General features: G+C 46.5%; 1 protein-coding gene across 1 annotated transcript in view; it reads left to right on the forward strand.

Moving 5' to 3' along the window:
- Positions 1 to 8,758: 8,758 nt before the first annotated feature.
- LOC117359634 (leucine-rich repeat protein SHOC-2) overlaps positions 8,759 to 16,701 on the forward strand; it is a 57,659-nt gene continuing 49,716 nt past the window's right edge. Inside the window, exon 1 of the mRNA XM_033942799.1 lies at positions 8,759 to 9,683. Coding sequence (XP_033798690.1) covers positions 8,879 to 9,683 — 805 coding nt within the window. The 5' untranslated portion in view covers positions 8,759 to 8,878. The remainder of the gene's footprint in view (positions 9,684 to 16,701) is intronic.

Genomic DNA, 16,701 nt, shown 5'->3' on the forward strand with positions numbered 1-16,701 from the left:
TTCAAGATTAACTTGTACAGAAAGCAAGATTCAAGAAAATAAAGAAAAATCATTCCAACAATCTTATAATATCATTAAAAAAAACCCAATTCATAACTTAAATCCTGCTCAAGTCCTCATAATAGGATCCAAGATTTTGTGGATTCAGCTTTCAAGGTTCCACGCTTTCGAATGGAGGCTATGTATTCAGTCATTGCAGCAATGGCCCCAAGAGAATTTCTTGCCCCTTTGGATCTCACGGATGCATATTTGCACATTTCCTTTATTCCAGCCCACCGCAGTTTTTTGCGATTTAATTTTGTGGATCAGTGTTACCACTTCTCGGCTGTGCCTTTTGGGCTGGTGACAGCACACTGGACCTTCATCATGGTGATGATTGTCATGGCGACCTATATGCAAACAAAAAAAAAAGGGTCCCCGGATCATCCATGACGTGCTGGAGGACCTGGGCTGGATTGTTAACTTCAGAAAGAGCCATCTGATGATCACGCAGTTGGCTGGGATACCTGGGATTTCTTTTCAACTTGGCTGCGGCTATCTGCCAGATGCCTGTTGGTGGAATCTGTGTGCCCAGCTTTCTCCCCTTCATCAGCAGCCGACTCTGTCGGCATGGGATTATCTTCAATTTCTGGGATATTTGGTTGCCACACTGGATGTGGTTCCTTGAGCAAGGACGCACAGACGTCCTCTTCTGCATGCTTACTCTCTTGCTGGGCTGTGCACAGGAAGGTTTGCGGAAGTTTCGCCCCCAACATTTCGCCCCCAGCAATTCGCCCCTCACATTTCGCCCCCCACATTTCGCCCCCAGGTATGTTTCGCCCCCGGAAGTTTCGCCCCCACACATTTCGCCCTCCGGATGTTTCGCCCCCACACATTTCGCCCCCGCACATTTCGCCCCTGAGCGTTTTTCCCCTAGTACTCCATTTGTCAGGAGATCAGTTGTCTAAGCCGGGGGAAAACAGAGAAGCGCTGACATCACTCCTGGGTCCCGCTGGAGCGCCGGGGGAAAGCAGAGAAGCGCTGACATCACTCCTGGGTCCCGCTGGAGCACCGGGGGAAAGCAGAGAAGCGCTGAAATCACTCCTGGGTCCCGCTGGAGCGCGCTGATAAGTGTCAGACTATTCCTCTCGCAGGCGATTTCTTTGCCGACACGACGGCAGGCTACAAATTCAAAGTAAATGGTGTTTTATAACATGGCTGGGTTTTTCCCCTAGTATCATTGTCAAGATTGAGGCAGGAGTTTTAAGTTGAAAGCCGGCGCTGCAGTTCCTCTCTCGATCCTGGTGCAGTTCGAGAGAGGAGCCGGTACCATGCAGTGGGAGTCGGGTGAGAGCAGCGATCTGCAGTTGGATTTTTTATGTTTTTGTTTTAAGTTGAAAGCCGGCGCTGCAGTTCCTTTCTCGATCCTGGTGCAGTTACCATTGCTTCCCTTCCCATCCGATCGTACCATTCGCTCCCCCCACCCTCCTTCCACACGGTCACACTGCGGCCCTCTCGGAGTCAACGGAAGAGAGGTGAGCGGAGAGCAAATAAGAGGCGCTTGAGACAAACCTTGAAGATGGGGGTCATAATCCAACGCTCAGGGGCGAAATGTGCGGGGGCGAAATGTGTGGGGGCAAAACATCCGGGGGGCGAAATGTGTGGGGGCGAAACTTCCGGGGGCGAAACATACCTGGGGGCGAAATGTGGGGGGCGAAATGTGAGGGGCGAATTGCTGGGGGCGAAATGTGGGGGGCGAACCTTCCGGATCCCGCACAGGAATGCCTTGCAGGCCTATCTTCCTTGGACTCTGGAAGCATGAGCAAGCATGGATTGGTGACTTCTGTAATCGCTCCGTGGGAGCATAATGCTACACATTGCTTTCTGGATTGTGGTGATGTCAGATGCCAGCCTTCGGGGCTGGGGAGCCCTTTGCAATCATTTTCTTGTTCAGAGGAGTTGGCCACCTTTTTTGGCAGAAATGTTCAGAAGTTTGGAGCCATTCAGCTAGTTCTGGTGAGACTGCAGAAGACTCTGGAGGACCAGGCGATCAGCATCTTCTGTGGCAATGCGATGGTAGTAGCCTACATCAATTGCTAGGGAGGGATTGAGAGCACTCCTTTGGCTCAGGAAGCCTACCTTTTTGTTCTTTAGGCAGAACATCGCCTCCTAGCGCTGATGGCAGTGTATGTGGTGTGAATAGACAATGTTCGAGCAGACTTCTTCAGCAGATAGATTCTAGATCTGGGCAACTGAGCCCTGTCTGCAGCAGCATGTTGAGTATTTGTGATGAGCTGGGATCGAGCCCACTTGCCAAAAATCAAGACACCGGATCACTAATTCAGTCACAGATCTGAGCCCGGAAGAAAGGGGCTCGATGCTCTGGAGCAGCTGTGGATTCCGGAGATTCTCCTGTATGTCTTTCCTCCTTGGCAGATGTTTGACCGAATTAATTGACGGATCTCGGCCCCTTTGGGCCGTGTTATTCTGTGCAGGAGTTGCAGCCTTCAGCTGAGCGACCATCTGGACCTCCTCCCGCTGAGTTAATTGTCCATGAAGGTTCCGGGTCCCTTTGCTCTTATGGCATGGCTCTTGAGTGTGCAGCCTCAAGATGCTCTTCTCAAAGCTAAGAAGTCATCCATGTGTTTGGCTTACACTAAGGCGTGGAAGGCCTTCCAATGTTGGTGCGTCCAGGACCAGGTAGTGCTCTGACCTCGCTGATTCTCGCCTGCCTTCAGGCCGGTCTGAATAAAGGCTTCTCTGTGGCTTATCTTTGGGTCCAGGTGACCAGGCTCTCTCTCTTGTTTTTAGATCCTATGAGCGTCGGTCCTCGTGGACGTCTCATCCTGATGTCGCTGATTTTCTGAATGGGACTCTTCATGTCAGACCACCGGTTAAGCAGCCTTTCCCTTCCCGAGACCTTAACCTGGTGCCGTCTAGCCTTACGAAAGCTCCTTTTGAGCCTGTTTGAGATGCTTCCCTCTTGACTCACCCCTTGTGGGCCCTTATCATTTGGAGGACTTTTCCTATCATTAGCCACTAGGGAAACACATACAGAACTCTGCTGGAGGCCAGGGCAGGACCAGAACATCCAGGCCATCACTTCCTGGCTCATATTTTTGACTGAAGAACCAAGCAGCCTTCTTGTTGCTGGCTGATGCCATGAGATCGAACATCGTTCATCTCTAGTGCTGTACAATGTTGTCAAAGGCCTCCTGAGATAGAGACCACTCTTCTTGATTAAGTGCTTGACGACTCAGGAAATCCACTTGCACATTTTCCACTCCTGCTACTTGTGCTGTTGAAAGAGTGAATAGATGGACCTAGGCCCATTGGAAAAGCATTTGAGCCTCCATCTCAGTGGTTGCACTCCTGGTGTCTCCCTGCCTGTTGACATAGGCTACTGCTGTGGCATTGTCCGAGAAGGCAGAGTGAATTCATGGGTGGAGAAGGCCAAAGCAGCCTGTTTAGAATGCTGCCACCCCGACGCTGCTTAGGGAGGTATGTAGGGCTCGCTCACGGTTGGCGGGGTTTGAATGGGAGGGAGGGAAGGATGGGGGTTCGGCTGTGTGGGGGGGGTGCTCACTCAAGGGTTCTGCTACACAAAGGATAGGAGGGAGGGAAGGGAAGCTGGGCAAGGGTGCTGCTGCACAAGGGATGAGAGGGAGGGAAGGATAGAAGCGTGGGCAAGGGTCCTGCTGCACAAGGAATGGGAGGGAGGGGAAAAAAGATGCTGTACATGTGGGGAAGGAAAAGGAAAGAGGAAGAAGTGAAGTGAAGGAGACCTAGTGTGTTTTTGGGCCTAAACATTATTATAAGACACTATCTTATTTTCAGGGAACCACAGTACTACATCTATCGTTGCCACTATGGACCTCAGCAACTGAAGATAATGCCATGCTGTCATATCTGGCCTGTCCTTTATTGTCAGAATCTGACACCTGAGCTTTGCTCTGCGTTCTTCTGGAAGAAAGACCTTGTTCTGATCTATATCGAGCAGAATTCCTAGGTTTTCCAAGGACTGTGTCAGAGCCATGTGACTCTTTCTGAAGAAGTTGGACCACTTGGACCACCACTGCTTTTCCCTCTGCCTCAGATGGTGTTCTTATTAGCCAGTTGTCCAGGTAAGAGTGCACCTTTATCCCTGCCTTACAGAGGTGTGCTGCTACCATGACCATTATCTTGGTGAAGGTGCATGGTGCTGTAGCTAGTCCAACAGAAGAGCAGAGAACTGGAGATAATATTCTAGCTTCCTTCAAATCCAAGGAAGCAAGGAATTCCTTTGCCGCCACAGATGATTGACCAGACCATTTTCATGTGGAAGTGAGGGATCTTAAGAGTGGCATTGACTGACTTTAGATCCAGTCATCTGAATCTCTTTGGGCACAATAAGGTATATTGAGTATTTGCCAAAGCCCCATTCACCTTCCAGTATGGTCTCTGACTCCTAGATCTCTGAATCTCTGTACCATTGTCAGAATTGTGCTTTGCCCAGCTTTTTACGAAGAGAACTAGAAGGGGTTGAACGAATTCTAGCTTGTACCCCTCCTAAATGAACGTCCAGCACCCAGCGGTCTGAAAAGATCTGCATCCACCCATATGAAAATCTGCCAGTCTTCCCCCTACCTGAGGAGGGGAGCTACAGGCTTGGCATCTTTGCTGCTTTTGGGGGGCTGCAGTGGAGTGGGAGCCGGACGCCTGGGGGAGGCTGGCACTCCCGAATATCTGTCTCGAATCATGCATTGGTCTCTGGGAAGCCAGTGCTCCCAAGTACTGTCGAAAATGCCTTGAGCCATGAAAATTTCCCTGACTGGACTCTTGTGGTCTGCTATCTGGTAAGAACCTTCGCTTACGATCTGCCACACTGGTCATCAGATCATCAAGACCCTTGTAAAAGAGCAATTGCCCTTTAAAGGGGAGTTTGCTCAACATTGCCTTAGAAGCTGAATCTTCTGTCCATTGCCTGATCCAGAGCATTCTGCAGGAAGATGGCATATGTTGAGACCTTACTCAAGACCCTAAAAAGGTCATACAGCGAATCCGCTACGTAAGCAACCTCTGCCAGAAAGAACTGGCTGTTGTCTGGGTATCCCGCCCAGCTGAATTTTGAATGGTATGCTTGGGTGACAAATGATGCTGATGCTGCTGCGTTTAGGCCTAGCGCCACAACCTCAAATTGTGTCTTAATGACAAAAGTCCAGTCTGCGGTCCTTGCAGTCCTTCAAAACCACTCCACCTTCACTGGGAAAGGAGGTACGTTTAGTAACCTTTGACGTATTAAACAGCTTCTGGAACTTGCCATCCATTGAGTAGAGCTTTGTCATAGACTTGGCTACCCTCAGGGACCTCCCAGTGGTCAATAAGCATCCTGTTAATGTCTGGATGCCAGGGAAAGCATGTCACCTTTGCCTTTGTGCTGCTCATGAGTGAACATTGCGTGGCAGAGGTCTGGGATGGGTCCAGCTTTAATTCTTGAAGGGATCCTGTAATGATTCCCTGTAAAGGGGATGTCTTGAACAGCCTGTGCACCGTAGGTCCTCTCCAAGGCTGCCATCTGATCATGGTCTAGCCCACTAAGCTGAGATGCTGAATCTCCAAGCAAGGAGGACCTACACTGAGAAAGCAGAGGCAAGGATTTAGAACCATCTTTATCCAAATTCTGCACTGCCTGGGTTCCTGACACTTGAGCATGGCTTAGATTAGGGAACCCCACACTCTTCATGGGAAGAAGCCAAGGTGTCACTCACACCAAGACCCCCAGGGGCAAATCCGGCTTCTGTAGCTTTAGAAAGTTTCATACATCATATGTATGAATTTGGGAATGAAGCACTGCCCAGGTTGCCCAAACAGGATCTCCCATAGTGCATAGTCCCACTGATTGGCCATTGTTTTGGCCAATCAGGGATTTCCTTAGGCTTCTTCCTAAAGAAGTCCCTGATTGGCTCAGGTGCCTACCTCACATGATGCACCAGGCATTGCAGTGGGAGCAGGCCGGAGGAACAGGAGGGTTTGATGGGGCATCCCTCCTACTCCCGTCTTAAAGGTATGGGGGGGATGTGGCCAACCCAGCAGCGGGGGGGCCTGACAGCAGGAGGGAGTGGTCATCTCTCCTGTCATATCAGTTCAAGAAAGGGGGGAGCTGAGCCGATGATAGGAGGGAGTTGCCATTCCTCCTGCCATATTTAATGGGGGAGAGCTTCAGTTGGCAGGAGGGAGTGGCCATCCCTCCTGCTGTTTTTTTCAGGGAAGTGGGTGGGCCGGAGGGAGTGGGCATCCCTTCTGCCATTTGTGGGTCACTGCGTGTCAGGCGAGGGGGGGCGCGATTGTTGGGGGTCATTGGGGGAGGACCATTGTGAGCGTTGGGGGATTTTTTTCATTTGTTTGTATGGGGCAGATATTTTGCATGTGTAATACATGCAAAATATCTGTGCCATGGAAAAAATAAATAAATAAAAAACCAGGCAGACCTGTTGGTAACAGTTACTGACAGGTTTACAGCAGTCAGGGTTTAGGATTGTAAAATAGCCAAGCAAATGTTAGTGAATCAATCGCTTGTCTATTTTGCATGGGGTTTTACAAATTTGCATGGCCAGATTGGAAAATGGGCGATCGAGGAGAAAAACACGTGGTGGGCCGTTTTATGAATCGGGTCAGTTAGCAGACGATCGCTGACTATGCTGGGAGGTGCTAACAGAGAACCTCTAGTCAAAGGTATGAGACGATATATGCCTTAGACAAGCCTGACAAAGGAAAACTGGCTTGTTCTTTCGGACTGTTGTCCAGTCTCCCCAAGGGATCCCTACCAGAGCCCGCACAACATTGTGGGGTGAGGCATGCAGTCAGCCCTGATCGTGTTACAAAACCACTAAGGAAACTGCACAGCTTGCGCTCAGGCCCATTGTGAATGAAACCTGGGGCAAACCAGCTCCCAAGGGAATGGTCCTTGAGCCTCCGGACTGTTAATGCAGGCTGGCCACACAGGAATTGTGCAAAGCATATACCTGTGGGCTACAGACCTCTGCCCTGAGAATCTGTATCTTCTCACAGCCAGAGATGTCTCAGGGGGGGGGGGGAGAACTGAGAGTCTCTGCAGCACCAAAAGCCTCAATTACGGGAGAAAAATCTGAAAAATAAAGAAAATACACTTCTCCCTTCGTATTCGCTGTGATAGGGGATTAACAAACCCGTGAATACAGAAAAACCGCAAATAACTTTTTCATATGTTATTCACTGTTTTCTATTAAAAACCATTGTGAATATGGTGAAACCGTGAATAACATGATGGGAATCAGCGATTTCTCTATGCAAGCTGACATAATTTGGGGCGAGGAGCCAGCAAGCTAAAAAACGTGAATAATCGAAACCGCGATGGCTGAAACCGCAAATACGGAGGGAGAAGTGTAAACACAACCAGAATAGAGAAGCTCCTACAATTTCACCGTAGAGAGTAAGACTGAGGAAATCTAGCACAGCCCCGAGTGAGAGGAGGAGGAGGAGCTGAAGAATATGTAAATTAAGCTGTCTAGTTATTTATGTATTTTTAAGATTTCTATACTGTTTTTTCCAAAACGGTTTACAGGGAGTTACATACATAAAATATTAAAAGTCTATACAAAATAAAAACAAAACAGACAGATTCAATCAATCGCTCAAAGAAATGCATCTACAAAGAGTTGAGTCTTTACCATTTTCCTAAATGAGTTCCTTTCTCCACGTTTTCGAATCTGGCCAACAAGGCCATTCCGTAGCTTGACTCCTGCACATGTAAAAGTCATGGCATTCGTTTCCACATATTTAGGGTAAGCCTTTGTTTTCAACAATGCTGTACTTTCCGAACGCAGTGATCTTGGGGGTTGATAACTAGATGCCATACTCTAAAAAATTTCAGGCATCGTACCATATAGAAATTGATGACATAACATAATTGCTTTGTATTGAATTCTATACACAACTGGCAGCCAATGCAATTGTCGAAGATATTGAGTAATATGCTCATATCCCGATGTTCTAGTTATCAATCTATAGACTTTGCAGTAAAGGAGGTCAAGACTGATATTCCTGTTGCACTAGAACACAGGTGTCAAAGTCCCTCCTCGAGGGCCGCAATCCAGTCGGGTTTTCAGGATTTCCCCAATGAATATACATGAGATCTATTTGCATGCACTGCTTTCATTGTTGGCTAATAGATCTCATGCATATTCATTGAGGAAATCATGAAAATCCAACTGGATTGCGGCCCTTGAGGAGGGACTTTGACACCCCTGCACTAGAATGTCTCTCAAATATTTCCAGAAAGTTTTTCTAAGCTGTAGAGGCTTCATTGGGTAATATCACCCAGTTATTTTCTGCATTATGCTTAACAGCTTGATGTCCATTATCATCTCCCTCTTTTACGAATGCATAGCGCGGGTTTTAGCAGCGGCGGTAACTGCTCCGACGCTTATAGGAATTCTATGAGCATCGGAGCAGTTACCGCCGCTGGCGACGCTGAAACCCTCGCTATGCGTTCGTAAAAGAGGGGGATATATTAGGAGAACTCCATATATTTTTGAAACTTCCTAGGTTTTCATCTTCTATTGTACAGGATAACTAATCTGATTACAAAATAGCTGGTTTAAGGATTTTATAGTCTAAATTTGCTCAAAGTTGCCCAGAAAGTATTGGGTAGGAAAAATGAACCAGTGTCTCAAAGTTCACAGCTGTGCTTTAATTTGTGTTGCACTGTAGACTTATTACACCAATATTCTAACATTGATTTTTTTTTAATCTCTGTTAACAGAAAAAAAAAAACTGATTGCAGGAGCTTTTGTTGGATTTTGTACTCTTGACTGGATGTATTATACCTTCAGATGCAATATGTAGCAGATGGGTTTCATTCCACTCATGTTCTTTCCAACCCATGTGTTGGAGGTTTACAATATACATTATAAACGCCACAAATTGTTTTTTTGTTGGAAAGGAAAAAGGAGTTCATGAAGTTATTCCAAAGCCAAAAATCACCATGAGTAGTAATGTAGGAAAAGAGAAGGACTCTAAGGAAAAAGAACCGAAAGTCCCATCTGTGAAGGAAAGAGAAAAGGAGGCAAAAGCCTCTGGAGGATTTGGGAAAGAGGGAAAAGAAAAAGAGCCTAAGACCAAAGGGAAAGATGCCAAAGAAGGAAAGAAAGACTCTGGCAGTGCACAGCCAGGGGTGGCTTTTTCCGTGGATAACACAATTAAACGTCCTAATCCAGCACCGGGAGCTCGCAAAAAATCTAGTAACGCCGAGGTGGTCAAAGAGCTTAACAAATGTCGAGAAGAGAATTCAATGCGTCTGGACTTGTCCAAGAGGTCTATACACTTGCTTCCAGCATCTGTCAAAGAACTGACCCAGCTAACTGAGCTTTATTTGTACAGTAACAAGCTTCAGTCCCTACCGGCAGAGGTGGGATGTCTGGTGAACCTGATGACACTGGCTCTAAGTGAGAATTCACTCACCAGTTTACCGGACTCTCTGGACAGCTTAAAGAAACTGCGGATGCTGGACCTACGGCATAACAAGCTTCGAGAAATTCCTTCGGTGGTGTACAGGCTAAGTTCTCTCACCACCCTCTATCTACGTTTTAATCGCATAACTGCCGTTGAGAAGGACATCAAAAACTTGCCGACGCTCACCATGCTTAGCATTCGGGAGAACAAAATCAAGCAACTACCTGCTGAAATTGGTAAGATTATTTATTTATTCCGCCCTTTCTATCCAAGAAAAAAAATGTTATTATTAAATCCTCGTTGGTAACTGCAGTTTTCCCTGTTGAACACTCCCTCGTTACATCTTTCAGTTTTATTACAGTGACGCACATGAACTAAAGGTGCTGGTAATGTTTGCTTGTATTTCTAGTTTTATGATCACATTTTACTGAATCAATCAATCAAATGATTGGCTTACACTTCTTGGTTAATGTTCTACATTTTATAGATTGTTTGCCTTTTTTGGACTGTTTTTCAGCCCTTAGCGATTTACAACGAACTTGATGTAGTGGAAGAGTGAGATTTCCCTATAGTTGGTTTTTTTTTGCTTTTTTTTAAAATTAATATTGGCTTCAGCTTTAATAGAATTGACATTCCCCTTCTCAGTCTGTTACGTATTTGTTTGTGTTTTATGCCCAGATACTAATTTTTAAAATTCTTTGACTTCCACCATTGAGAATTACAGTATAATCGGGTGCTTCTGGGCTAGTTCTTCACAGGATCTCATTACAGTATGCAAGGTATAAATATATTATGGCTAGTTGAAGAGTGAGTTTGGGAGAATTACTGAGAGAACATTTTAGCTACTGTCTGATAATGGAAATTAGATAAACATTTAGGAGCAACTGGAGTATTGAATGAGTCAGCATATAGACCTGAAATAAGACATGTTTATGAACTGAAGATAAAACATCAGTCCTAAGTACCAAAGCTCAGGAGAAAATCTTCAGCACTGGGTCCGGGTTCATCAGTCCTTTTGGATGCAAACTGTTTTATGACTATATTCATATTTATTTTTTATGATTGGTCATTAAAGACTTGGCATCTTGTATCATCACTGCAGTTTTTGCCTTTGTTTATATTTCATGTTTACCTATGTGTAGGCCGCAGGAAATGCCGATGTAGGTTTTAAAACTCTTAGATAAGCCGTCCCATGTTACTAGCCACTGCTTATCTAAAGAGTTTTAAAACCTACATTGGCCTATACAATGGGGCGGCCTTATACATCATCCCTCCCCCCCTTAAATACCTCCTGAACGGCCACAGTTGCCTCCTCCAAAAACGCTGTGCAGGGCAGGAGCAATGTTTGCAATCTCAAGCTTCGCCCCGCACCCTTTCCTGATTGACTTCCGTCAGGAAGGACACAGAGCGAGGCTTGAGATCGCAGACATCGCTCCTGCTTTGCACAGCGTGTTTGGAGGAGGCAGCTGTCCAGGAGGTATTTAAGGGGGGGATGATGTATTGCTCCATGTATAGGCCGCCCCATTTAAGCAAGCTATGCCCACTAGGCCGGTTTGCAAAATTGATGTATAGGCCACGACCTATACATGGGGGAAATACAGTAATCAGCTGCTATGTTAGCATTGGATCGTCCTCTTCTTTTAGACTTTTATCACTCTGGATGTAGTAGCCTATGTACCCATCCTGTAGTAATTTGCATATCCATTCTCAAGCCAGTAATTTTCCCTCCTACCCCTACTTGCCCACTGTAATTGTCTCTTGCAAGTTATTGGACTCAGTGCCCTAATGAAAAAAGTTTTCTCCTATTGCCTAGTTTAATTTGCACCAAAGTGTTTCAGCAGTGTAATGTGAGAAAGATGAGAAGGGGGGAAAAGGGAATAATGGGAATATATATAGATCTGTTTTTTTGTTTGCTTTACAAAGGTCATCAGGGAAGTTTTGCAAGTTACCTACACTCGGTATTTCCTTGTACCAGGCAAGACAGCTACTCTGATCTTCAAAGTTTCCTGTTCGATATTTCTTACCTGAAGTTTGTCTGACTGAAATCAACACATGAAAGGGTTTTTACCTGTATTCTTTCTCCTTGGAAATATCTGGCTTTTTGAGATTAGGTCCTATCATAAGTTGCTTGAAATTCTGAGATGCTGTTAAGCTGTTTGCCCTGGCTTTTGATAATTTAGTTATTTTGTTTTTGATGTACATATTCATGTTCTGTATTAGATTTTATGATCATTTATATTCATTTTTTTTCAAAGAGGTCAAGGTAGATCGACTTTAAAATATGCAATGTCACCTCAGGAATAGCTACAAAAAAAAGACAAATATAGAGCAAAATATAGACAGCAGATATAAATTCTCTAAACTGACGCATTTCAATCACTAAATTGAAAATAAAATCATTTTCCCTTCCTTTGTTGTCTGATTATTTTATTAGTCTCTGGCTGCACTTCCTTTTGACTGTGCATCCAACATTTCTTTCTTTCTGCCTCCTGCACACTTCCTCTTCTCTGGACCTCATTCTCTTCCCCAACTAACATCTCTCTCTGTCCTTCCATGAGTCCAACTTTCTTCCTCTCTCCTCCTCCCCCATTGGCAACTTGTCTCCCTCTCGCTCTCACTGTCCATCTGTCTTTCTCTCATCCCCTCCCTTGCTGCAAAGGGAGTAGGGAAAGAGAGAGAGAGATCCATGTTGCATCTCTCCCATCCCCTCTACTGCCACATCCAACATTTCTCCCTCTCTCATCATGTGCATCATCTTTCACCACTGCCCACCAGCCCCATGCCCAACATTTCTCCTTCTGTCACCCCTCTGCAGCACATGCCACATCTCTCCCTCCATTCCCTTCACCACTATTGTCCAACATTTCTCCTTCTCATCCTTCTCTTCCCCATGCATCTCTACCTCACTCTTCTCTCTATATACCCAACAATTTTCCTCTTTCTTCCTTTCCTCATGTGCACCATCTCTTTCCCTATCACTCATACACTCATGGATAACAATTCTCCCTTTCTATTCCCTCCCTCTCTCCTATGTCTCAAGTTAATGCCCCCTCCCATTCCTCTATCCATATGCATCTTTTCCCCTCTTCCTTTTCCCTTCCAGCCATGTGCATCTTCTCTCTCTATTTCTTTCCATTCCACTTTATCCATGTGCACTTTCTTCCTCTCTTCTTTTCCTCTTTATCCGTGTGCACATCTTCCCTTTCTCTTCAGTTCCCCTTCCCTCTCCTGTATCATGTGCATTTCCCTCCTCTTTCTTTCCTTCCTCTTCATCTCATAAGAAGCATATCCCTTCTCCCCTTCTTCTCCATTCATGTGCAGCATTTCTCCACACGTATCCATCCAACCAGCCTTACCAACTCTCTCCATTTCCCCACATCCCTCAGTCCAACATCGCTCTCTCTCTCTTCCCCCCAGCAAGTCAAGTATTTCTCCTGTAACCTTCTACCACCCTATCACTATCTGACCCGGAATCTGGATTCCACATAGAGCCTGGCACCGGCGCTAACTTCAACGAAGTGCTTTCATGTCCATGCACTCAGGAATGCCCTGTCGGCTCCACCCACTTTGACACATTTGCATCAGAGGGGCAGTAACAACAGAGCCTCATGAGCGGATAGACTCAAAGGTTCTGCGTCAGTTAAGCTAGCGCCATTGCCAAGCCTTGTATAGACTCCGGACTCCCTGACAGGCAGTGGGAGGGTGGCTGAAGATGAAGGGCTCTTCATCGCTGCAGTTAGCTTGGTGTTGCCCGGACCTTGGGGCCACCCCGTCTAACCCGAAAGGCAGAGGGAGGCCTGTAAATACATTTTCTATTCCCTTTTTTCAGATTGACCCACAGTGCCTCTTCCTTACCCTGCAGATCCTGCAATTGTGTGGCTTTAATATGAGCTTTAACATATAACGCCACTCTCCCTCCTTTTCTTCTTACCCTGTTTTTCCTGCACAGATTATAGCCCAGTATAACTACTGTATATCTTAATCATGTTTCTCCGTGACCCACATCTCTGTGATCGCCACTAAATCCAACTCAGCCTCTAGATCCAGAACCTTGTTTCCCATACTTCAAGCATTATTATATATAGCTTACCAGACACCCCTTTGCCCATTTGTTTAGCAGTATTAAGTGATTCACTTACCAAAGGCCTTATACTCACCTGAGGGCTTTGATCACCCTGCCCTAACGACTGGGTGACGAGGAAGCTGGATGTTGGGGAGTCCATGGACATCGTATACCTGGACTTCAGTAAAGCATTCGATAGCGTACCACACCGCAGGTTGCTGAGCAAGATGAGTTCTATAGGATTGGGCGACACATTGACGAAATGGGTTGGGAACTGGCTTGGAGGTAGGCTTCAGAGGGTAGTGGTGAATGGCACCCCCTCCGAAATGACGGAGGTAATCAGTGGAGTGCCGCAGGGCTCGGTCCTGGGCCCGATCCTATTCAACATCTTTATAAGAGACTTGGCAGAAGGGCTGCGAGGTAAAATAACATTATTCGCCGATGACGCCAAACTAAGCAATGTAGTGGGCAAAAGCACAACAGACATAAATTCAATGTCCGACAACATGATGCACGACCTACTCCTACTGGAGCGCTGGTCTAGGTAATGGCAACTCAGCTTCAACGCCAAAAAATGCAAAGTCATGCACCTGGGCAGCCAAAATCCATGCAAGACTTACACCCTTAATGGCGAGATCCTAACAAGAATTGAAGCAGAACGAGACTTAGGGGTGATCATCAGTGAGAACATGAAGATTGCCAATCAAGTGGAGCAAGCTTCATCCAAGGCAAGGCAAATCATAGGATGCATACGCAGGGGTTTCGTCAGCCGTAAGCCTGAAGTCATTATGCCATTGTATAGATCCATGGTGAGGCCCCACCTGGAATACTGTGTGCAATTCTGGAGGCCGCATTACCGTAAGGATGTGCTGAGACTGGAGTCGGTCCAGAGAATGGCCACCCGGATTGTCTCGGGACTCAAGGATCTCCCGTACGAGGAACGGCTGGATAAGTTGCAGCTGTACTCACTTGAGGAACGCAGAGAGAGGGGTGACATGATCGAGACATTCAAGTATCTCACGGGCCGCATCGAGGTGGAAGAAGATATCTTCTTTTTCAAGGGTCTCGCGGCAACAAGGGGGCATACTTGGAAAATCAGGGGCGGGCAACTGCACGGGGACACCAGGAAATTCTTTTTCACTGAAAGGGTGGTTGATCGCTGGAATAGTCTTCCACTTCAGGTGATTGAGGCCAGCAGCGTGCCTGATTTTAAGGCCAAATGGGATAGACATGTGGGATCTATTCACAGAGAAAGGTAGGGGAGGGTCATTGGGGTGGGCAGACTAGATGGGCTGTGGCCCTTATCTGCCGTCTATTTCTATGCTTCTATGTTTCTATTCTAGTTTAAACGTGTCTTCAGTAAGTTAGCTGATCTGCTGCTGAAGACACTTGTTCCCTTCTTTGATATATGCACACCGTCCCTGCTCAGCAGCCTTTGGAAAATCATCCCATGGTCCAGGAAGCCGAAATGCTCGATGACACCATCCACCTGCACACCTGACTCCTTTACCTTCTCTCCCAGAGTCACAAAGTCACTTTTGATATGTTCAGAGACGTACCTAGCAGTATCATTAGTGCCAACATGGATGAGCAACATAGAATAATAGTCATTAGGCTTGATGAATCTCGGGAAGCTCTAAGTGCCTCCCACCCAGTCTCTGACAAATGCAAGCCTAGTCTCTCACAATCATCATTTGGTCCCTTTCAACCAAAATCTTACACACACTTGGTTCACAGTTCCATGGGATTGGGCGACCCATTGACGAAATGGGTTGGGAACTGGCTTAAAGGTAGGGTTCAAAGGGTAATGGTGAACGGCACCCCCTCTGAAATGACGGAGGTGATCAGCGGAGTGCCCCAGGGCTCTGTCTTGGGCCCGATACTATTCAATATCTTTATAAGGGACTTGACAGAAGGGCTCCGAAGTAAGATAACATTATTTGCCGATGACGCCAAACTAAGCAATGTAGTGGGCAAAAGCACAATAGATAAAAATTCAATGCCCGACAATATGATTCACGATCTATTCTTACTAGAGAACTGGTCTAAGACATGGCAGCTCAGCTTCAATGCCAAAAAATGCAAAGTTATGCACCTGGGTACCCAAAATCCATGCAGGACTTATACCCTTAATGGCGAGATCCTAACAAAAACGGTTGCAGAACGAGACTTAGGGGTGATCGTCAGTGAGGACATGAAGGCTGCCAAGCAAGTGGAGCAAGCTTCTTCCAAGGCAAGACAAATCATAGGTTGCATACGCAGGGGTTTCGTCATCCGTAAGCCTGAAGTCATTATGCCTTTGTATAGATCCATGGTGAGACCCCACCTGGAATACTGTGTGCAATTCTGGAGGCCGCATTACCGTAAGGATGTGCTGAGGCTGGAATCGGTCCAGAGAGTGGCCACCAGTGTTCCCACTAAGCTGCGCTGGCGTGCGCTGGCGCACAAAATATTACATCGCAGCGCACAAGTTTCTCGTCACAGCGCACACACGTGCTTGCAGGCAGGCGAGCTGGCAGGAGAATCGGGCGAGTTGGCTCATAACCTGCTGGCGCCCGATATTTTTAGCTCACAGTGAAAAACGTTTGCTCACAACACCCGCCCGCTTAGAGGGAGCACTGGTGGCCACCCGGATGGTCTCGGGACTGAAAGATCTCCCGTACGAAGAACGGTTAGATAAATTACAGCTATACTCGCTCGAGGAGCGCAGAGAGAGGGGAGACATGATCGAGACGTTCAAGTATCTCACGGGCCGCATTGATGCAGAGGAGGATATCTTCTTTTTCAAGGGTCCTATGGCAACAAGAGGACATCCGTGGAAAATCAGAGGCGGGAAACTGCGCGGTGACACCAGGAAAGGGTGATTGATCGCTGGAATGGTCTTCCACTTCAGGTGATTGAGGCTAGCAGCGTGCCTGATTTTAAGGCCAAATGGGATCGACACATGGGATCTATTCGCAGGGTAAAGGCAGGGGAGGGTCATTAGGGTGGGCAGACTGGATGGGCCGTGGCCCTTATCTGCTGTCAATTTCTATGTTTCTATGTTTCTATACCTGTATGGCAGACCTTGACAAGCTGTAACTTATTTACCGCTGCTATCTCAAGAAGACCATTACTATTACTATATATATATATATATATATATATATATATATATATATATATATATATATACACACTAGTCTTTAAGC

Source organism: Geotrypetes seraphini, chromosome 4, assembly GCF_902459505.1.
Source record: "Geotrypetes seraphini chromosome 4, aGeoSer1.1, whole genome shotgun sequence".
In the NCBI taxonomy this organism is placed as follows: Eukaryota; Metazoa; Chordata; class Amphibia; order Gymnophiona; family Dermophiidae; genus Geotrypetes; species Geotrypetes seraphini.